At 42.1% G+C, this 23,339-nt stretch overlaps 1 protein-coding gene across 5 annotated transcripts in view; it reads left to right on the top strand.

The window, feature by feature from the left end:
- Positions 1-1,023: 1,023 nt before the first annotated feature.
- Positions 1,024-23,339, top strand: part of BRD10 (bromodomain containing 10) — a 117,827-nt gene continuing 95,511 nt past the window's right edge. The window contains exon 1 of one of the 5 annotated variants that reach the window (XM_070051782.1): positions 1,024-2,340. In XM_070051782.1, coding sequence (XP_069907883.1) covers positions 1,760-2,340 — 581 coding nt within the window. In that variant the 5' untranslated portion in view covers positions 1,024-1,759. The remainder of the gene's footprint in view (positions 2,341-23,339) is intronic. The other 4 variants (XM_051845917.2, XM_051845904.2, XM_051845908.2 and 1 more) reach the window with 4 other exon arrangements.

Genomic DNA, 23,339 nt, shown 5'->3' with positions numbered 1-23,339 from the left:
AATTCACTGGACAGAAAAAAGTATTGAGGTTTTGAATTTTATCAGTGCTTTAAATATCATAGTAATGAGAAATAAACAAGCTTCTGAGCCATTTAGTTGTACATTTTACTTGTAAAATACAGTTTCTGTAATTTTGTTTTTGTGTTTTAAGTCTGCATTTCAAGTGAGAGGGTTCTTTATGAGTAGAAAAAGTAACAGTGCAACTTTCAGACAGCATGAGAAAATTATAGTATATAGTTTATGGAACCATTAATCCACTTATTTCAAGCGACATGCAAAATAATAAGTCCACTTTTTAGTCATTTTCTAAACAGTTAATTTTAAATTGTGTAGCAAAATTGTAAGGCCCTGCCAACGACTATTTAATGCTGTATAGCTCAGAATTGAAAATTTTGGACACTGCTTTTAGTCTCAAGCATGTAATTCCCTTTATTCTTGGCAGAAGTCAAGAATCCAGAATGTGGAAATGTTTGTTTTTTAATTTGAACAGAAAACATCGTGTTGGTTTCCAGGAGAACTGGTGTTAAGAACTAGAACTGGGAGTTTCAGAGAGCAGGGTTCTGCAGAGCAACTGCTTTGCTCTGGCATGTGAACGTGCGGTCGAGTCCTCGGACTTCCTTTCTAAACTTTTCAAGACTTGGAGTTTCCTGTGAAAGACCAGCAGTTGCAGGAAGGAGGGATGCCAAGGGGATTTAAATTGTACGAGGATTTACATTTTCTGCTTTCTCATTATTAACTTCCCATTAATAAAAATTACCTAGCAACGTCCTGCAGGGTTAGTTTTACTTTCAAGGCTGACAGCGGTCTCGAAAATGAATTCTCTTGTTGCCCTGGCTTTTTAGAACCCTGGGTCGCGTAGCCTGGCGAGTAAGCCTGCGCAGGCGCCTTGCTCCCTCCTCCACCCCGCCCCTTACAATCGTCTACTAGCTGATTGCATCATTGGGCCGCGCAACCACCCGGCCTTGGGGCCTGTGGCTGAGCCGAAGTCCGCTTTCGCGTACCTGGGCGGGACGCGATGGGGGCGGGGAGAAAAGAAAGTCGTCTACTGCGCATGCGCGCCGGGGGTGGCGACGGCGCCCCTTTCTTAGCCTCCTTCCACGGCTCTCCCCAGCGGGGGGGCCGAGTGCCCTCCCCCTTCCCTCTCTGCCCCTCCCCTTCTACCCCTCTCCCCCGCCCAGCGGGGCTTCTAACTGACAGTTGTCGCCGGGCCGCGTCCGCGCGCCGCCTCCTCCTGCCCAGGTCCCCCGCAGGTAGAGGCGCGGGAGGGGGTCTGAGGGAGAGGAGGAGCCGAAGCCGCCGCGGCCCAGCGCTGCGGCCCTCTCTGGGGAGGCAAGAGGAGACCCCCCTCTTCCTCCTCGCCCCCTCCCAGCCCCCCACTGGCCCGGGAGGGGGTGGGGCGCCGAGGCCGCGGCGGCCCGGGTCGGGCCCGGCGGGTGAGGAGCGGGCGGACGGGCGGGGCGCGGAGGGGTGAGGCGGGCGAGGGCCGCGCGAGCGCCGCCGCCGGGGGGAGGGGAGAGGAGGGCACCTAGGCTCTCCTCTTCTCTCCCCCCTCCCCCGCGCGCCATGTAACCCCGCCCCGCCGGCGGCGAGCTCGAGACCCCCGCGCGCACCGAGTCGAGCCGGCTGCGGAGGAGCGCGAGGCCCGATGCGGCAGGGGCTGCGCGGCGCGACCGGACGGTGAGGAAGCGGCCCGCGCTCGCGCGTCCCCCGGCGCCTCGAGCGGCCGCTCCACACCGCCCAGCCTGGGCCTGCCGGGGGCATGAGCGCGCCCGAGATGCCGGGGGAGATGGAGCCGGCCGGGGAGGAGGAGCGGCCGCCACCGGCGACCGAGGAGGAGGACGAGGAGGAGGTGGCGGCGGCGGCGGCCGCCCCGGCCTCAGAGTCGGCCTCGCTGGAGGACGCGGACGGCCAGGAGGAGACGGAGGAGGAGGAGATGGTGGTCGGGGGCGGTGGCTGCAAAGAGCAGGAGCTGACCTACGAGCTGCAGCAGGGCTACCGCATCCTGGGCGAGTTCCTGCAGGAGAAGCACCGGGGCCTCACCGGCCCCTTCCTGCAGCCCTTGGGGGGCGTTGCCCCCGGGGAGGAGGAGGTGGCCGAGGGGCCGCGCAGCGGGGGCCGAGGCAGTCGCGCCCTCCCGCCGCCGCCGGGGCCAGGCATGTCACTGCTGAAGATGGAGGAGAAGTTCGCCAGCGGCCAGTACGGGGGCATCACGGAGTTCGTGGCCGACTTCAGGTCCATGCTGGAGACGTGCTACCGCCTGCATGGAGTGGACCACTGGATCTCCAAACAGGGCCAGAAGCTGGAGATGATGCTGGAGCAGAAGTTGGCGCTTCTCTCTCGGTAAGCGAGCCGGGTCCCCGGTGGGACTGACAGACCGACACAAACAAACCCTCACACGTGTCCGAGGATGGGCTGGGCCAGGGGCCGGGGGGCGGCGCTGATAGGTGCTGAGTCGGTGCTGGAGAAGCCCGGGAGGAGGAGCAGCGCTGGGCCGCAGCCGGAGGAGGGGTGTGGTGGGTGTGAGCTGGTGGCCGCGTGGGCCCGCACGGCCCCAGAAGCGGACAGGAAGCCGAGTGCGGAGCGCTGAAACTCGACCGGAACAGGTGCACTGTGGCGGTGGAAAATGCAGTGCTTCCCGTAGGAAGAATCACACGTGTAGGCAGAGGAAGCGTTTTGTGGGATAGGCGTTGAAACTGCAACTTGTGGATAGTTCTGACACGACATTTAGAAAGCGTTTAGGATGAAATAGCTTCAGAAAAATAATTCTGGCTCCTGAAAGAAGGCAGTTGTTTCACATCAATAAAAAATAATTTTATCTTCTACTACCCACGGCGACAGGCGGGGATTTATGGAGTGCTACTAAATGGTTAATGATTACTTTGGCGTCATCCGGATCTCTCATGTCATCTGAATTTTTAAAATACGTTTAGACGTATGTGTTTATTGTACCAGAAATCACAGGCGATTTAGATAGCACTGTGCTCATAGTATATGCCACCCATTTATCTAGCTATTTTTTCTTAAAGAAAATGATATAGCACATGAGAATACTAAGATAAATGTATTCTTCTATAATCATTGTATAGTTGATATGAGCCAAATTAGTTTCTCAAGTATAAATTCTTCAAGAATAGGAAAATAATTGAATGTTGTTAATGATAGTTGGAATAGTTTGACTATTTACTAGTTGAATAAACTTGACGGTTACTTAACATTTTCGGCCTCATTTCCTTCTCTCTCTCTCTGTTAAGAGTTTTATTTATTTATTTATTTTTGAATGAGTTACAGAAAGAGAGATCTTCCATCCAGTGGTTCATTGCTAGGTGGCGGCAACAGCCAACCCTGGGTAGGTGGAATCCAGAGCTAGGAGCTTTGTCCTTGTATCCCACCTGAGTGTCAGGGACCCAAATACTTGGGCCATCTTCCATTGTTTTCCCAGGCACGTTAGCCGGAAGCTGGATCCAAAGTGGAGCAGCCAGGTCTGGAACTGGCATTCATTTGGGATGCCGTTGTGGCAGGCATCAGCTTTCCTCACCAAGCCACAATGCCAGCCCATTTCCTTCTCTTTAAAATGGGGATAATAATAGTCCCTATCTACTAGAATTACTGTAAGCATTCATTGAGTTAATAAATATCAGGTAGTGCTAGTCACATAATTAGCTTGGTGTGAGTGTTAATCGTTATAATACTAATAGTAGTTGAATGAAATTAGAATGTGCCACATATCTGAAACTGGGCATTGGATTTGTACTTTTACAGAATGGCTTTTAAAATTGTGTTAATTTTTTGAGTCTTGAGTTATAATTGTAATTTAAAACTTATAAGTGCTTACTTGTGACTGATTTCCCATGTGCTGTTTTCAAGACTTATTAGTGACTTATTGAAAAATTTAATGTAATTCTTGACTTATTAATGGAGCTTTCTTTAAGGAGCCTCTTCTTGAATCATTTCATAAAGTAGAATTATTTGGTAATGCAGCTGTTCACAAACTTTATTAATATTTTATTTGGTGATTTTATATTTCTGAAGTATGTTACTCATCTCCACAGTGTGTTATAGCTATGACTCACATAAAAAAAATCCATTTACATCTTGCTATTTTTAGCTTTTAATATATACACCAAATTGATGTCACAAGATTTTAGACTTGGAAGGAACTCTAGAGTTTACCTTGCCTATCTAGTTTTACAAAGGTGGAAACATTTGGAATAAGGCAAGACAATGTATACATGAAAGTGATAAGAAGTAGCATATAGGTTTGAATCATGGGTGGTTTCAAAAGCACTGTGTGTATAATAGTAAACAGTTCTACAAAGGAGCAGGGAGACTCTCCTTTACATAAAAGTAAATTTGTAAATGATTAGAATCATAATCCCAGGGACTAATGCTAAGAATACTTTATAACCATATAATCTAATAGCATCCATATGTAGAATTGAATTTATGATATTATATCATTTATGAACATATTAATGTATTTCTGACATGTTAGGCCAAGAGAGAAAATTCTTAGTATGTTAGTAACAAAAAGAAATGACGGTCTCAAATAGTTAAAGTATTGAATGCATTAATTTTTTGTATTTGATATCCACAAGCATTCTGTAGGTAATAGTAATAGTATTGTCCACACTTGTGGATACTAGGAACTTGTTTCTTCTATACTAGCCTAAAATACAGTTATGACTGAATAAGTATGTTGAGTAGGCACAGCTTGCAGAAAAGCATAGGTTCCAGCTGTTGGAATGTGGTTATATACATATGCCAGAATAATATTCCATAAACTCTCCATATGACTGATTTTCAGCAAACTGATGACTCAGATACCTTCTTTGTAAATATCATAAAAGTGGTATGTGGTATTTCAGTAGTAAAGCCAGTGAATCACTGATGTTATTGAAGTTTTCTTTTGTTTTCTGGTATGTATTTGTAAGATACTAAATTACCTCTTATTTTCAAATTGTATAGGGAACTTACTTTACAGAGGCTCCGTGACTCCTGAGCCTTCCAGGGAGCAGTAAATTAATGTAACAGGTAAAGAGGATGCCACGTTGTCCTTAGAGAACATCCCAGTGAATTGTATTAGTACCTTAGAACTGTTGTGTAACTTGAGTCTCACATTCTTCAACTGTACAGTGAGAATGTTAGGCTAGATTAGTTGCTTTTACAAGTATTTAAATATCTGCTAGACAGTCCTTGCTCTTAAGTGACTTATAGTAGAGTAGAGAAATAGGCACTTTAAAAAATGATGATTCTATAATAGATACATGAACTAGGTACAAGGAGAATTTGGGTGAAGGTGGCCTAAAGCTAAAGGGGAAAGATTGAACTTGGTAATGGAAACAGGAAGGGAGGAGAAAGCAAAGAAACTAGTATAAAGATCATAAAGTACTTGAATTGTTTCTTGGCAGAGTTTAATATTGCTACTGTATTATTTAGGAGGGTTTGGCAAGAGCTTTCCAGAATGCTGAACTACAGTGACTGTGAAGTATGAAACAGCACAGTGTTTCTGAAAACTATAAATAATTACTTATACTTAACTATGATATCCAGAGTAGTAGTGTCTGTACCCCAGGAGCTATGCAGAGTAATCCACTGGAGTGAGAAAAGAAAATATGAGTATTAGAAGGCCTGAATAGCTTATTATTTACACTTGATCTTAGCTAAAAGGCTGAGAAGTGATAATAGCCTATTATTTTATCCTTTTAAGATTTCCGGTTTTAGTTTGCTTTTGTGATGTTTAAAGTAGCACTAAATGCATATAATCTAGAAATAATTTATAAATATTTATGTTATATATGTGTATATCATATATTTGTGACAGAACTAAGAGGTCTGCTCTTTCAGTTTTTTTTTTAACTTTTATTAAATATAAATTTCCAAAGTGCAACTTTTGAATTATAGCAGCTTTTCCCCCCCATAACTTCCTTCCCACCTGAAACTATTCCATCTCCCACTCCCTCTCCCATCCCATTCTTCATCAAGATTCATTTTCAATTGTCTTTATATACAGAAGATCAATTTAGTATGTATTAAGTAAAGATTTCAACAGTTTGCACCCACAAAGACTTACAAAGTATAAAGTACTGTTTGAGTACTAGTTTTACCGTTAATTCTCATAGTACAACACATTAGGGACAGAGGTCCTACAAGGGAGCAGGTGCACAGTGACTCCCCTTGTTGATTTAACAAGTGACACTCTTGTTTATGGCGTCAGTAATCACCCTAGGCTCTTGTCATGAGCTGCCAAGGCTATGGAAGCCTCTTGAGTTTGCCAACTCTGATCTTATTTAGACAAGGCCATAGTCAAAGTGCAAGTTCTCTCCTCCCTCTTTCAGTTTCTAAAACCTGATTAATTGATTGAATGCATTCCAGACTGACTTACAGATGTGCATATTGTCTTTCTAAAAAGACATAATATTTCAAAAATCCCAACACATCTTTTAAAAATTTAATGTTAAAAATACAGTTTTGGGGGCCGGCGTCATGGCTCACTTGGTTAATCTGCCTGTGGCACCAGCATACCATGTGGGCGCCGGTTCTAGTCCCAGTTGCTCCTCCTCCAGCCCAGCTCTCTGCTGTGGCCTTGGAGGGAAGTGGAGGATGGCCCAAGTGCTTGGGCCCTGCACCCACATGGGAGACCAGGAAGAAGCTCCTGGCTTCTGGCTTCAGATCGGTGTAGTGCGCCGGCTATAGCGGCCTTTTAGGGAGTGAACCAACGGAAGGAGGACCTTTCTCTCTGTCTCTCTCTCTCAATGTCTATAACTCTACCTGTCAAATAAAAATAAAAAAAAATAAATAAAAACACATAGTTTTGGGGGTGGGTGTTATGAGACAGTAGGTTAAGCCACCACTCAGGTTGCTCACATTCCATATTGGAGTGCCAGTTCAAGTCCTGCCTTTGCCTCCGCTTCCAATCCAGCGTCCTATTAATGTGTCTGGGAGGAAGTAGATGATGGCTCAAGTGTTTATGTTCTTGGTCCCTGCCATTCATGTGGGACACCTGGATGTAGTTCTGACTCCTTGCTTTGGCTTGGCCGAGGTCCAAATTTTGTGGGTATTTGGGTAGTGAACTATTGGATGGAAGATTTTTCACTCTCTCCATCTCTCTCTCTTTCTATATCAGTCTGTCACCCTTTCAAAATAAAAAAAAAAAAAGAATTAATAAACATTAAAAAACACAATTGTTAACCACCCATTTCTATGGATAACCATTTTTTCTGTTAGACAACATATTCTGGTGAAAATAACCTTAAATATCCTTGTTTAACTTATTCTTGATTTCTAAATTAAGTTGCTGATTAAAAATGGTACATGTATGAGCTAAAAATTCTTAAAATACAGCTGTAGGTTATTTAATTTTGTGATTACTTTTTTTTGGTAGAATATTTTTCTTGGGGATGAAAGTTCAAAAGTGTCATGAACCTCAAAGATTTAAAAGTAGAAATGTTCAAGTACAAATAGTAGTTGAGTTAAAAATTAGTTCTGTAGACTGATTTTACTCCTCTCCTAAGTTAAATTTGAATTTCTATTGGCTTGCTTATACTTAGTTAAGATCAGAACCCAAAAATTAATTGGGAATTTTAACGGGCTATTTATTTCTTCCTATAACCCCATCCAAACTCTATAATTCTCTCTTTTTTATATAAAAGTCTTTAAAACCTGGAGACCTTTAGTAATTGAATCTGGTTTCACCTCTTTTTCAGAGGTATAGAATGTTTGACTTTGATATTCCATGTAGTTCTACTTATTATAGTAGCAACTTTTTTTTAAAGCATTATATAGACAATGTTCAGGAAAATCTTTAAATACAGTGATGAAAGTATGAGGGAGTCCCCTTAACAAGACATTTATTGAGACCTCCTTTGTTTTAGGACTTGGGGGACACTCCCTGCCCCCAATAGGTTTAAAAGTTAATAGGAGGTGGGGCCGGCGCCGTGGCTCGCTTGGTTAATTCTCCACCAGCGGCACTGGCATCCCATGTAGGCGCTGGGTTCTAGTCCTGGTTGCTCCTCTTCCAGTCCAGCTCTCTGCTGTGGCCCGGAAAGGCAGTGGAGGATGGCCCAAGTGTTTGGGCCCTGCACCCGCATGGGAGACCAGGAGGAAGCACCTGGCTCCTGGCTTCGGATTGGCGCAGCTCTGGCTGTAGCGGCCATTTGGGGAGTGAACCAATGGAAGGAAGACCCTTCTCTCTGTCTCTCTCTTTCACTGTCTATAACTCTACCTGGCAAATAAAAAAAATAAAAAAAGTTGATAGGAGGAAATACATATACAGGTATTGTAAAAGGTAAAATACATTGAAACCGTGATGCTGAAACTTATATCAGAATACCTAGAAATCATGGTATTACTAACACCTCGAAACAACTAATATATTTAGTTGTGTCATATGACTTTCTCTGTTTGAGGATCAAAATGTTTTAAAACAAATTATGGGAGGAAACACTTAATTGAAAAGATTCTGTTGGGGCTGGTGCCATGGCTCACTTGGCTAATCCTCCGCCTGTGGCGCCAGCATCCCGTATGGGCGTCGGGTTCTAGTCCCGGTTGCTCCTCTCTGTGCAGCTCTCTGCTGTGGCCCGGGAGGACAGTGGAGGATGGCCCAAGCACTTGGGCCCCTGTACCTGCGTGGGACACCAGGAGAAAGCACCGGCTCCTGGCTTCAGATCGGTGCAGCGCCTCCTGTGGTGGCCATTTGGGGAGTGAACCAACAGATGGAAGACCTTTCTCTCTCTCTCTCTCTCTCTCTCTCTCTCTCTCTCTCTCTTTCTCTCTCACTGTCTGTCTGTCTGTCAAAAAAAGATTTTATCTTGTATCTTGGGTTTTTTTCCCCCTACAAATTAGAAAAATGTAATTTTTTTTATTTTAAATCTTGGTTCAACTCCTGAATGACTGTGTTTCAAGTGAACGTACTTTGAAGACCACTATGATAAGCTGTCGTATAGGGTGTTAGGGGGATGCACAGGAGTAATAACTACTGGGGTAGTTTGGGGAGATGAGATTAAAAATATTTTGTTAGATTTTATTTAAGAGATTATAGTGTTATTCTTTTTAACTTATTTGATTTTTTTAAATCTTGATATACATTGACTCCACTTGTTGATTTTAATAATGGGTATTTGGCTTAACCCTAAAACATTCTTCAATTTGATATCTCACATCCTGGAATTCAAGAATTAAGAGACCTTAGGGAGTGCAGCTCATTTGTTTCAGAGTCCTGAACTCTGCAGAGAGCAGGAGACTTAAGTAATTTCAGATGACTAGTAATCCCCTAGTAGGATTCAAACCCAAGTCTCTGCAACCCCAGCCTCCTGTTCTTTCTTTTGCCTCTCAAGTGCCAACATGAAATGACTAAAGTAATCAATATACAACAAAGTTTCTCTTTCTCTCTCTCGTGTGTGTGTATGTGTGTGTGTGTGTGTGTGTCTCACACACAGACACACACCGGAGTAGCAGATATGTGTTACGTTTAAAAGAAAATAATGCTATCATTTAAAAACACCCAAGTCTTGGGGAGATACTGTAAAGTATTGTATTGAATGGTACATTGTGCTTTTAAAGAGGGTTTAAGCTCATGCAGAAAAGATCTGGGTGGAAGCTCTTTAATTTAGACAGGCTTTCAGCAGATTTGTAATAGATGAGAAATTCCCCTGACTTTAATGTATTTTTCATATGGTAGGATGACAGTCATCAGTTAAAATAATTTCTGAGTTTATCAGGAATATGGAAGAGCTAACATAATCTTAGTTTAATAACCTTTTTCATTTTTTCCTAGTTACTTTGTTTCATTTTTAAATTGATGCATAATTATATATGTGCAGTATAATTTTTAGGTATGTGCAGTGTATATTAACAGACTAATTAGCATATCCATCGCCTTCAAGGTTTATCATTTCTTTGTTTTGGGAACATGTGAAATCCTTCCTTCTGGCTATCTTTAAATACACAATAAGTTAGTGTTAACAGTAATCAACTTACAGTGCTATAGAACATAACCTGCTCTTTTATTTAACTGTATTTTTATACTGGACAGTAAGCCTTTTCTGTAGCCCCTTCTCCTCCCTACCCTTCCCAGCCTCTAATAAGGAGGTTACAGTTTCTTAGATAGATTTTTTGGAGAGTAGATAGACTATTGATAGGTGAAGCTGAGCTATTCTGTGCTAGGTAGTGTATAAAGCGCTGTAGATACAATGATAAATATTACCTTGTCCCTTACTTCAAGATGATAGGTAAACCGAAGTACACAATTAAAATATGGAGGCAGGAGAATACAGAGTACCCCTGGAAAATATTTAACACCAGTGATTAGAGTGTAGAATGATGAGACCCTGTAGTGGCAGATAATTCTAGAAAGATAGGCTGGGGCTAATTACAGACAACTATGAATGCTTCCTGAGGAATTTAGAATATAGGCAGTATAAATCCATCACAGGTCTTGACTGAGGGAGTGGCATGATTTTTCTAGTATTTTGAGGTTTGAAGGCAAAAATGAATGAAGGAAGTCAATTAAAAGGTTATTGAATGAATTTTATCAAGAGATGATGAACAGCCTGAATAGAAAGGTGAGTGAGGATACAACAGAAGAAAATTCAGCAGGTACAAATGGTAGATAGCAAGTCACTACATGTGGGGTAGTAAGGAGAGGATAATATCCAAAGTGAATTGGAGTATTTGAGCCTAGGTGATGATGTTGAGTGAACATAAAAGGAGGCATTCATATGAGGATAACTAGCTGAGAAGTATAAAAAGGGTGCATATAGAACTCAACATGTTCACAGGGGTTAGAGATCCTTACTGAAGAGTTAACCTGTAAGGATAATGGTTGAAGAAATGAGTAAGATTATCCAGGACAAATTCTAGTTTAGAAAACAAGGGGACCACGGGGCCGGTGCTGTGGCGCAGTGGGTTAATGCCCTGGCCTGAAGTGCCGCCATCCCATATAGGCACCAGTTCTAGTCCCAGCTGTTCCTCTTCAGATCCAGTTCTCTGCTGTGGCCTGGGAAAGCAGTAGAAGATGGCTCAAGTGCTTGGGCCCCTGCACCTGCATGGGCGACCCAGAGGAAGCTCCTGGCTCCTGGCCTCGGATTGGCGCAGCTCCGGCTGTTGCGGCCAATTGGGGGGTGAACCAGCGCGTGGAAGACCTTTTTTTCTTATCTCTACCTCTCTGTAACTCTGTCTTTCAAGTAAATAAAATAAATCTTTAAAAAAAAAAAAAAAGAAAGAAAAGAAAACAAGGGGACCAAGGGCAGCACTTTGTGTAACCTGTAAGGATAATGGTTGAAGAAATGAGTAAGATTGTCCAGGACAATATTCTAGTTTAGAAAACAAGGGGCCACAAGCAGAACTTTGTGTGAAGATTGACTTTTTAAACATCAAAGAATGAAAGACTGGGGCCGGCGCTGTGGCACAGTGTAAAGCCCTGGCGTGAAGCACCAGCATCCCATATGGGCATCGGTTCTAGTCCCAGCTGCTGCTCTTCTGATCCAGCTCTCTGCTGTGGCCTGAGATAGCAGAAGATGGCCCAAGTCCTTGGGCCCCTGCACCCACGTGAGAGACCCGGAAAAAGCTCCTGGCTTCAGATTGGCACAGCTCTGGCCGTTGTGGCCATCTGGGGAGTGAACCAGTGGATGGAAGACCTCTCTCTCTGTCTCTACCTCTCTGAAACTCTGTCTTTCAAATAAATAAAATAAATCTTTTTTTTAAAGAAAGATTAAAAGGTGTATATTAAAATATGTATAATATATATTAAAATCAGAAATGCTTAATTGAGAAGGCAGATAATGAGGCTGAAAATAGTTTGTTCTGTAATAAGTAAAAGGTGTTTGAAATATAGTAGACTTGCTGACTGTATTATCTAAAGTTGCTTTTGTTGCATTTGAAAATACTAATTTGGGGGCCAATGCTGTGGCATAGTGGGTAATGCTGCTGCCTGCAGCGCTGGCATCCCATATGGGCACCTGTTCATGTCCTGACTGCTCCACTTCCGATCCAGCTCTCTGCTGTGGCTTGGGAAGGCAGTGGAAGATGGCCCAGGTATTTGGGCCCCTGCCCTTGCGTGGGAGACCCAGGAGAATCTCCTGGCTCCTAGCTTTGGATCGGTGCAGCTCTGGCCATTGCAGCCAATTGGGGAGTGAACCGGTGGATGGAGGACCTCTCCATTTTGGGGATTTTATTTTCTGGATGGCTTACCTTCCTCAGTTACGTCCTGTTTGTTAGATGTAACTTTTGTCTCACCAAATGTTAACATCCCAGTTCCTAGTAACTGCAGTGTCAGTTTGCAAAAGCTTTAAGGATTAACATTTTTATTTTAAAAATTTACAAACCACTCACTCAGTATACTGAATTTTATGGTGATGGCATATATTCTCAGTTTTCTGAGAATGAAAAGGCTTGTCTTTGAAATACACAGCCAGTGTAGAATGTTGAGATTATTCTCCCAGTGGTGCATGAGGTCAGGGACTCTTATGCTTGGCTTGCTGCTGTTTGACTTCTATGAATATTGTGTTAAATTAAGCAGTGGGTGGTCATAAGTTTTACTGGTCATTTTCTTTCTTTCTTTTTTTTGACAGGCAGAGTTAGTGAGAGAGAGAGAGAGACAGAGGGAAAGGTCTTCCTTCCATTGGTTCACCCCCTAAATGGCTGCTATAGCTAGTGCTCTGTGCCTATCTGAAGCCAGGAGCCAGGTGCCTCCTCCTGGTCTCCCATGCGGTTGCAGGGCCCAATACTTGGGCCATCTTCCACTGCCTTTCCGGGCCACAGCAGAGAGCTGGAGTGGAAGAGGAGCAACCGACACAGAATCCAGCACCCCAACTGGGACTAGAACCCCGGGGTGCTGGTGCCGCAGGCGGAGGATTAGCCAAGTGAGCCATGGCACCAGCCTTTTACTGGTCATTTTCAAGAGCTTTTGGGGACATGTCTTTCAAAGGGTGTTTCCCAGATCACCAGCATTAAAATGGCATTAGTAAAATAAGATTCCCTGGTTCTAAAATAGTATTCAGTTAACACACAATCTCAGATGGGGAATCAGGAGTCTACATTTTTAACAAGATTCCTGAATGATTTTTATGCACAATGAAGTTTGAAGACTAATAAATCAGGATAGTATAAATCTGTTTCATATTTAATTTCACCTTAGAATTGAGTTTTTCTTTCATTGGAATATGTTTTTAGCACTATTTTTACACTGATAAACCTTTATTAGCATTGTGTTTCATGTAATAGCTGTAATGGACAGAAGTTAGTAGGAGAGAAGTGAGTAGCAAATTCCTATTCTCCTGTCTTCATGTGGGACAGAATTTGAGGTATCTAATACTAAGGGATAGTGTTGTTGGAGGTGAGGAGACATGACACATGTGCACTAATAATGTAAATATGTGCATGATTCTTCTGGAAAAGCACAAAGAGACCTTGGAAGTCATGACTTTGGCATAGAATATTACAGTTTCAATTTTTAGAGTGGTTTCATATTTAAAATATTTTTGAGGATTTACAAAAAAGTGAAACAATATTTAGACTGTCACATGCTACCTGTTACTCAGTTCCCAGCAGTGTTTATTTTTGTCCAGTTTCTGCTCCAACCACCTTCCCTATTCTGTGTTTTGAAGCAAGATCACTGACAGCAATTTTTTTTCTAAAAATCCTTCAGTTTGTAACTCAGAAGTAAGGACTCATTGACTTGAAATATAACAAATACTATATCACATCCTGCATCTTTTTAAAAAATTTATTAATGTATAAGTCCGAATTATGGGGAGAGAGGGAAAGAGAGATCTTCCATCCACTGGTTCACTCCCCAAATGGCCGCAATGGCCGAGACTAGGCCAGGCCAAAGCCAGGATCCAGGAGCTTCCCAATCTCCCACTTGGGTGCAGAGGCACCTGGCAGGTCTTTTAATCTCACTACCTGTCTCTTTCTCTCTTCCTTGCAACAAAATAACATTGAAGAAATTGTGTGGAATTTCCTATAGTCTTGGATTTTGCTGATAGCATTGCTTTTCTTTGTCCTCTGTATTTTCTTTCTTTTTTAAATTTATTTTACAGATAGAGTTAGACAATGAGAGAGAGAGAGAGAGAGAGGTCTTCTGTTGGTACACTCCCCAAATGGCCACTATGGCCCGAACTACGCCAATTCAAAGCCAGGAGCCAGGTGCTTCCTCCTGATCTCCCAGCGGGTGCAGGGGCCCAAGCACTTGGGCCATCCTCCACTGCCTTCCTGGGCCACAGCAGAGAGCTGGACTGGAAGAGGAGCAACTGGGACTAGAACCTGGCGCCCAGATGGGATGCCAGCGCCGCAGGTGGAGGATTAACCAAGTGAGCCACGGCGCCGGCCCCTGTCCTCTCTCTTTTCTATAAGTTTGTAGTTGTTTCTGAGAAGGTTGGTCAGATTCAAGATCACTTGAGGGGGAGAGGTAAAACTACTTCTTTAAGGTGTTACTGTATTCTTTCATCAGGTTGTTTTTACATTTTAATCACTTATGAATTGCTAGGTTTTATATTACAATATGAAATTTTGTTCGATTTCTTGAAAAATAATAGTGACTTTATAATATAATAAGGTCTTTGTTTACTTTCTTTTTTATTTTATTATTTTTATTTTTTTATTTATTTTTTTTTTTTTTTGACAGAGTGGACAGTGAGAGAGAGAGACAGAGAGACAGAGAGAAAGGTCTTCCTTTTTGCCGATGGTTCACCCTCCAATGGCCGCCACGGCTGGTGCGCTGCGGCCTGCGCACCGCGCTGATCCGATGGCAGGAGCCAGGTGCTTCTCCTGGTCTCCCATGGGGTGCAGGGCCCAAGCACTTGGGCCATCCTCCACTGCACTCCCTGGCCACAGCAGAGAGCTGGCCTGGAAGGGGGGCAACCGGGACAGAATCCAGCGCCCCGACCGGGACTAGAACCCGGTGTGCCGGCGCCGCTAGGTGGAGGATTAGCGTGTTGAGCCACGGCGCCGGCCTATTTTTATTTTTATTTTTATTGACAGGCAGAGTTAGACAGTGAGAGAGAGAGAGACAGAGAGAAAGGTCTTCCTTCCGTCAGTTCACCCCCCAAATGGCCGTCATGGCTGGCACGCTGCGCCGATCCGAAGGCAGGAGCCAGGTGCTTCCTTCCGGTCTCCCATGAGGGTGCAGGCCCAAGCACTTGGGCCATCCTCCACTGCACACCCCAGGCCACAGCAGAGAGCTGGACTGGAAGACGAGCAACTGGGTCCAGAACCCCGGGGTGCCGACGCTGCAGGCGGAGGATTAGCCAAGTGAGCTGCAGCACTGGCCTGTTTATTTTCCATACAGTTAAAATTTACATATTGAACTTTACAAGTAATGTTTTCTTTTAAAAAAAATTGATTTATTTGAGAGCAAGAATTACAGAGAGAGGGGGAGAGAGAGAGGTCTCCCATATACTGGTTCACTCCTCAAATGGCTTCAATGGCCAGAGCCAGGCCAATCCCTAGCCAGGAGTTTCATCTGGGTCTCCCACGTTGAGTGCAGGGGCCCAAGCACTTGGGCTGTCCTCCACTGCTTTCCCAGACCATCAACAAGGAGCTGGGACTCTAACCAGTGGCCACATGAGATGCTGGTGCCGCAGACAGAGACTTAACCTACTAAGCCACAGCACCAGCCCCACAAGTAATATTTCCATAGTTCATCTTCCTGTACAGTTAGAACATAAATGTAATTTCTATGTCAAACTACTATATTTTTAATTTGAGAAAATTGGTTTTTTCTTTTTTTTGTCTTTTAGCTCTTTTTTAATTTATTTATTTATTTTTTACTTTTTGACAGGCAGAGTGGACAGTGAGAGAGAGAGACAGAGAGAAAGGTCTTCCTTTGCCGTTGGTTCACCCTCCAATGGCCGCCATGGCCAGCGCGCTGCGGCCAGCGCACCGCGCTGATCCGATGGCAGGAGCCAGGTACTTCTCCTGGTCTCCCATGGGGTGCAGGGCCCAAGCACTTGGGCCATCCTCCACTGCACTCCCTGGCCATAGCAGAGTGCTGGCCTGGAAGAGGGGCAACCGGGACAGAATCTGGCGCCCCGACCGGGACTAGAACTTGGTGTGCTGGCGCCCCAAGGCAGAGGATTAGCCTAGTGAGCTGCGGCGCCGGCAAGAGAAAATTGATTTTAATTTGGTGTCCTATAAAAGCTTTAATTTGAATAGTAAACCCAATTAGAGGTTCACATATTTAACATGTATTAAATAGCATCAAAAGAAAAAAAGAAGCCTTAGCTTAAAGATAAAGACCCTGAGCTCTATTCCCAACTGCTTATGTACACTGAAACTTGTTTGTGTGACATTATGTATTAGCCATAGTAGTAATACTCTGTTACTCATTTGATTTTTGGAAGTAATAAAAGAGATCATGATTAGCTCTTATAGCGATACTTTTTACTTTATCAGGTAAAGTATTTTATTAATTACAGTATAAAAATGTGTTAATTGACCTGATGGTCTTTTGCTTAGGGTTTTTAAACTTTGCATTTCTCTTTATAATTCAGGATGGCACATGAAGACTTTATAATGTTTAAAGTTTTTTGTTATTACAATTTTCATTTTATTTGAAAAATAGTAAAACAGATCTTTCATCTGCTGGTTCACTCTCCAAGTACCAACAGTCATGAGTGGACCAAGTGGTAATCTGGAGCCCAGAACTCAGTCTGGGTCTCCAGTGTGAGTGGCAGGGACCCACATGCTTGAATCAGCACCTTGCTGCCTCCCAGGGCATACATTAGCAGAAAGTTGGATGAGGAGCAGAGAAACCTGAACTCAAGTTAGACACACTGGTAATGGGATGTAGGCATCTGAAGCTGCATATCAAAAGCCTGTTCCAAGGTTTAAAATTTTAATCAGAATTTTGTAACTACTACCTCCCCTCCTCCCCCAGTACAATATGCAAAAGTACAAATGGGCATGTTAGTACATGTTATTTTTCCCAGTGAGAGGTTGCAAAACTTTATTAGGTCGTAAGAGGGCCATAGACCCTGGAAAGCTTAACTACCAGAAGTTTAGACGTATTTAGTGCCCAATTAGTTATGATGATGTTTGGTTAAATTGGAAGAAAATTCCAGTTAAGTAAATGAAAAAAAAAAAATTTGGTCTCTAAGAGAAGCAGCAACAACAGACAATCTTATAAAAGACTATTTAATTCTGTCCCTTAAGTAATAGATTTTGTTCTTCATTAAAGAAAAAGAAATAGCCTTCTTGGTATTCTAGAACTCTAAAAGAATTAAAATGTGACTTACTGTACTGGAGACATACATACCTCTGTGAGTAAAATGAGTTTAATTCTTGTTTTATCAGTAACTTGTAGGCATTGAATAATACATTAGATTTCTCTAGAATTCCATTCATTAGCCATTAACTTCATCAAATACAGGATATTTCCATAAGATCTGGAGTGTCCTTATTTAGAAACTCTTTTCTTTTTCCATGTCTATAGGAATTCTAATTATCATCACTATTCTATGTATCCTGTTTCAAAATTGTTTTTTCCCCTCTATTCAATGATTCTTTGTTTTGTTTCTGTTTATAGCACTTAAAAACAAAATCAAACAGTAGTTAGAGAGGAATATATCTTCTCTTCCGAATTGTGATCTCCATGAGGACACTGCATGTGTTAATTCATCATTGCATCTTTAGGGTGTACATAATAGTTATAATACTTGAATTGGTGAAATATAATACAATCCAAGTGAAATGGTGTTAATATATTAAGCCAGAACTTCTGCTTGTCCTTTAAAAGTTACCAGACCCTCTTTATTTTTAGCATAGGTGCTATTTTTGGGGTGCCCATCATTTAAACTCATATGTGTATTAAAATTTGTGAATGGCATGATGTTGAAGTTTTTGTTTGTTTGTTTGTTTGTTTTTTACTTATTTGACAGGCAGAGTTAGTGAGAGAGAGAGACAGCGAGAAAGGTCTTCCTTCCGTTGGTTCACTCCCCAAATGGCTGCCACGGCCGGCGCTGCGCCGATCCGAAGCCAGGAGCCAGGTGCCTCCCCCTGGTCTCCCATGCGGGCGCAGGGCCCAAGCACCTGTGCCATCTTCCACTGCCCTCCCGGGCCACAGCAGAGAGCTGGACTGGAAGAGGAGCAACCAGTACTAGAACCCAGCACCCATATGGGATGCCGGTGCCACAGGCAGAGGATTAGCCAAGTGAGCCACAGCGCCGACCTTCGAAGTTATTTGTTTACATGTCTGTTTGCCTCAAATTTTAAGAGTTGTTTATGCATATTTTACCTCTAGAAACTAGCTCTTCCAGTGCAAAGGACCTCAGCAGATTTTTGTTGAGTTAAATACAGACACTATATCCTCTCTTAAGAGGTTGGATATAGTGTTCAGAAGCACAGTAGAAGGTAGTATATGGTTATTGTAGTAGGACAGGTACAGATTATTATATTCAACTTTATTTTCAATGCTTATTTGATGCTCATGTAGATAGATTCAAAGACAGACAAGAGTGGATAAACTAAAATTATGTAGTTATCAAGGCAGGAAGAATAGTATATTAATAAGTGAAAAGGCAAAAAAAAAAAAGGCATTGTATATAGCTAGGGAACAGCTAGTAGTTTAGTTTGGCTAGAGGGTAGATATATAGAGAAAAGTAGTAATAGGTGTGACTGGGAGATCCTGATTATGTTGCCAGATACCATGCTAATAAACAATTAGCTATCCCATTTCACTAAATTATTGTATTAAAGGTTTTTAAGCTAGGGAATTACAGGAAACTCTTATTAGAAAAGGAGAAAGCTGGTATCGCTTTGAGCTTTCCACATATCCTTAATTTTTACCATCTCTTACTCTTTTGGCTTCTCAGTTAAAAGAATTGTATATGACTTTTTTTCTCTTTAATTTTATGAAGGATTAATATAAACGAATACATGTATCTGGAAAAAACTGTTTTATGTGTTGCAGAAATCCTGGAATAATGCCCAATTTAGGTATCATGTCAGATTTACATGTTTAGATAACTAACACTGGACTTGTCTTGTTTCTTAATTAATTTCAATCTTTTCCCAGGTCTCAATGGGAAATTTTATTAAATGCAGAATTTTACAAATTTAGTTATTCTATGTACTATTTTGTTGCATTCTACCAAATTATTTTCAAAACTTTGCTAATAAAATAATGACGAATTATTTAATATAACAGTTTAGCTTTTCTAGACACAAATCTATATTTGTAAGATGCTTTAATGCACTTATGTAGTCTTTTTAAAAATATTTTAGGGGCCAGCGCTATGGTGTAGCAGGTAAAGCCAATACCTGCAGTGCCGGTATTCCATATGAGCTCCAGTTCTGGACCCGGCTGCTCCACTTCCCATCCAGCTCTCTGCTATGGCCTGGGAAGGCAGTAGAAGAAGGCCTAAGTCCTTGGGCCCCTGCACCCACATTGGAGAGCTGGAGGAAGCTCCTGGCTCCTGGCCTCGGATTGGCTCAGTTCCAGCTGTTGTGGCCATCTGGGGAGTGAGCCAGCAGATGGAAGAACTCTCTCTCTCAGCCTCTGCCACTCTGTAACTCTGCCTTTCAAATATTTAAAAAATATTAAAATAATTTTAAGGTAAACAGATTTCATGTATTTCATATACACAGGTTTAGGAACATAGTGAAACTTCTCACCCTACCCTACCCTCCCTCCCACCTATGCTCCCACTTTTTTCCTCTTTTTTCCCTTATTTCCTCTCTTAACTTTTTTACAGTGATCTACTTTCAGTTTACCTTATATTCATAAAATTAACCCTACACTAAGCAAAGAGCTCAACAAATAATATAAAGAAAAAAACCACTGTTCCTCAACAATAGAGACAAGGGCTGTAAACTGTCGCTCCCCCTCTTCATGGAGGAGCAACACTGAACCCTGCGCTGTTCTTTCTGTCTGCTCGGCCCTCCCCGGGTTTGCTGCTGGTTCTTCCCGGGTTGGCTACTATCCCTTCCACCTCCGTGGAAGGGCAGTTCCCCCTAGCCACATTCCCCACTTCCGCAGGGGAGCGGCACACCGCCGGCCGGTTCTCTCGGGGGCTGCACGGGTTCCCTTAGATGTTCCCCATAGATGTTCCTGGTGCATGCCGTCTCTCTCCTCCTTTATAGTCCTCCTCCGCCAATCCCAACTCGGCTGCCCACACGCCGAGTACGCTGCTCTCCTCCAATCAGGAGCAAGTCCTACAGTTTATTAGTTGAACTGGAGGCAGCTGTGCGGAAGCTGTTTACTTCTCTCCCAGCGCCATATTGTGGGAGAGCAGATGCATAGAATAAGTCCTAATTCGAGTAACTTAGTCTAGTCCGGATTGCTCCCCACAGTAAACAATCAATCATCAAATATCAAAATGTGAATTACACTCCTATATGTTACATTTTTGGGTACTCTTAGTTATCACAGATCATGGAAAACATGGTATTTTTCTTTTTGAGACTGGCTTATTTCATGAAGTATAATGGGTTCCAGTTGCATGCATTTTTGGATTTAAAAGACAGGATTTCATTCTTTTTATGGGTGAATAATATTATATTTATATATATATATATATATATATATATATATATATATATATTATGTAGTCATCAGTTGATGGACATCTGGTTTGATTCCATATCTTAGCTATTGTGAATGAGGCTGCAATAAATATGGGGTACAGATCACTCTCTAATCTTCTGATTTCATTTTGTTTGGGTAAATTTCTAGGAGTGAGACTGCTAGGTCATATGGTAGATATATTTTCAACTTTCTGAGGTATCTGCATACTGTCTTCCACAATGACTACTAGTTTGCATTCCCATCAACAGTAGATCAGGGTATCTTTTTCCCCACATCCTCGCCAGCATTTGTTGTTTGTTGATTTCTGTATGAGAGACATTCTGACTGGGGTGAGGTGAAACCTCATAGTGGATTTTATTTGCATTTCCCTGAAGGCTAGTAATCCTGAACATACTTTCATGTGTTCATTGGCCATTTGAATTCTTCTTTTGGAAAAATGCCTGTTCAAGTCATTTGCTTATTTCTTTAGTAGGTTGTTTGTTTTGTTGTTGCTGCGTTTCTTGAGCCCTTTATAGATTCTGGATATTAATTCTTTATCTGTTACATAGAATACAAATATTTTCACCCATTCTTTCAGTTGCCTCGTAACTATGCTGAGTGTTTCCTTTGCTGTGCAGAAGCTTCTCAGCTTGATGTAATCCCATTTGTCTATTTTTGCTTTAATTGCTGATGCTTCTGGGGTCTTTTCCAAGAAGTCTTTGCCTATTCCAGTTTCTTGGAAGTTTCTCCAATGTTCCTTAGTAATTTGATGGTGTCAGATCATAGAATTAGATCCTTGATTCATTTTGAGTTGATTTTTGTGTAAGTTGTAAGGTAGGGGTCTTATTTCATACTTCTAACCATGGAAATCCAATTTTCTCAGCATCATTTATTAGAGACTGTCCTTTCTCAGGAGATTGATTTTAGCTCCTTTGTCAAAGATTAGTTGATTGTAGATGTGTGGATGGATTTCTGGAGTTTGTTTTCTGTTCCATTGGTCTACCTGTCTATTTCTGTGCCAGAACTAGGTTGTTTTGATTATAACTGCCCTTTAGTAGGTCTTAAAATCTGGTATTGTGATGCCTCAGCTTTGTTGTTGTTGTTTAAGATTGCTTTAGCTATTCAGGGTTTCTTGTGTTTACGTAAGAATTTTAGGATTTTTTTTCCTAGATCTGAGAACATTTGTATTTTGATTGAGATCACAGTGAATATGTAAATTGCTTTCTATAGTATTTTGTTGCTAATAATTCTTCCAACCCATGAACATGGAAGATTTTTCCATTTTTTAATGTCTTCTAATTTTTTTTTTTTTTGACAGGCAGAGTAGACAGTGAGAGAGAGAGACAGAGAGAAAGGTCTTCCTTTTTGCCATTGGTTCACCCTCCAATGGCCGCTGCGGCCGGTGCGCTGCAGCCGGCGCACTGCACTGATCTGAAGCCAGGAGCCAGGTGCTTCTCCTGGTCTCCCATGGGGTGCAGGGCCCAAGCACTTGGGCCATCCTCCACTGCACTCCCGGGCCACAGCAGAGAGCTGGCCTGGAAGAGGGGCAACCGGGACAGAATCTGGCGCCCCGACCAGGACTAGAACCCGGTGTGCCGGCGCCGCTAGGCAGAGGATTAGCCTATTGAGCCACGGCGCCGGCCTTTAATGTCTTCTATTTCTTTCTTAAATTTTGTAATTTTCATTATAGAGATCGTTGATCTCCTTGATTAAATTTATTCCAAGGTGTTTGTTTTGTTTTCGTAGCTTATGTGAATGGGATTGATTTTAGAAGTTCTTTCTCAGCCATGGCTGATTTTTGTATGTTAATTTTATATTCTTCAACTTCAAACTCATATTGTATGAGTTCTAATAGTCTCTTAGTGATGTGTTTTGGTTCCCTCCATTTAAAATCATTTAGTCTGCAAATAGGTATAATTTGATTAACTCCTTTCCAATTTGTGTCCCTTTGACTTCTTTTTCTTGCCTAATGGCTCTAGGTAAAATTTCCAAGTCTAAATAGAATAGCAGTGATGAAAGTTGGATCCTTGTCTGGTTCTGAATCTTAGTGAAAATGCTTCCAGCTTTTTCCCATTCAATATGGTGCTGGCTCCGGATTTTTCATAAATTCCATTGATTGTATTGAGGAATGTTCCTTCTATACCCAATTTGCTTAAGGTTTTCATCATAAAAGGATGTTTTCTTTTATTCAATGCTTTCTCTGCATCTATTGAGAGAATCATATGATTTTGTTCTTCAGTTTGTCAAATGTGATGTATCACATTGATTGATTTGCAAATGTTGAACCATCCCTGCATAGCAGCAATAAATTGCACTTGGTCCAAGTGAATGATCTTACTGATGAGTTGTTAGAGTCCATTAGCTAGTATTTTCTTCAAGATTTTTTCATCTATGTTCATCTGGGTTATTGGTCTATAGCTTTCTTTCTCTCTTGTATCTATTTGTTGTTTAGGAATTAAGGTAATGCTGGCTTCATAAAGGGAGTTTGGGAGGATTCCCTCCCTTTCAATTGTTTTGAATATCTTGAGATGAATTGAATTAGTTCTTCTTTAAATGTCTGATAGAATTCAGCAGTGAAGCCACCTGGTCTTAGGCTTTTCTTGGTTGGGAGGGTCTTTATAGTGATTCCGTTTCAATCTTGGTTATTGGTTTGACTCAGCTGGTCCTGACTCAATTTTGCTAGATTGTGTATGCCTAGGAATCTGCATTTCTTCTGTATTTTCCAATTTATTGGTATATAGCTGGTTTTAGTAATTCCTGTTGATGATTTTTACTTATGTGGTATCCATAGTTGCATCTCCTTTTTCATCTGATTTTATTAATTGGGTCTTCTTCCTGT

Source organism: Oryctolagus cuniculus, chromosome 1 (genome assembly GCF_964237555.1).
Source record: "Oryctolagus cuniculus chromosome 1, mOryCun1.1, whole genome shotgun sequence".
Lineage (NCBI taxonomy): Eukaryota > Metazoa > Chordata > Mammalia > Lagomorpha > Leporidae > Oryctolagus > Oryctolagus cuniculus.
The sequence above is the reverse complement of the archived record's forward strand: the minus strand, read 5'-3'. Positions and strand labels throughout refer to the sequence as shown.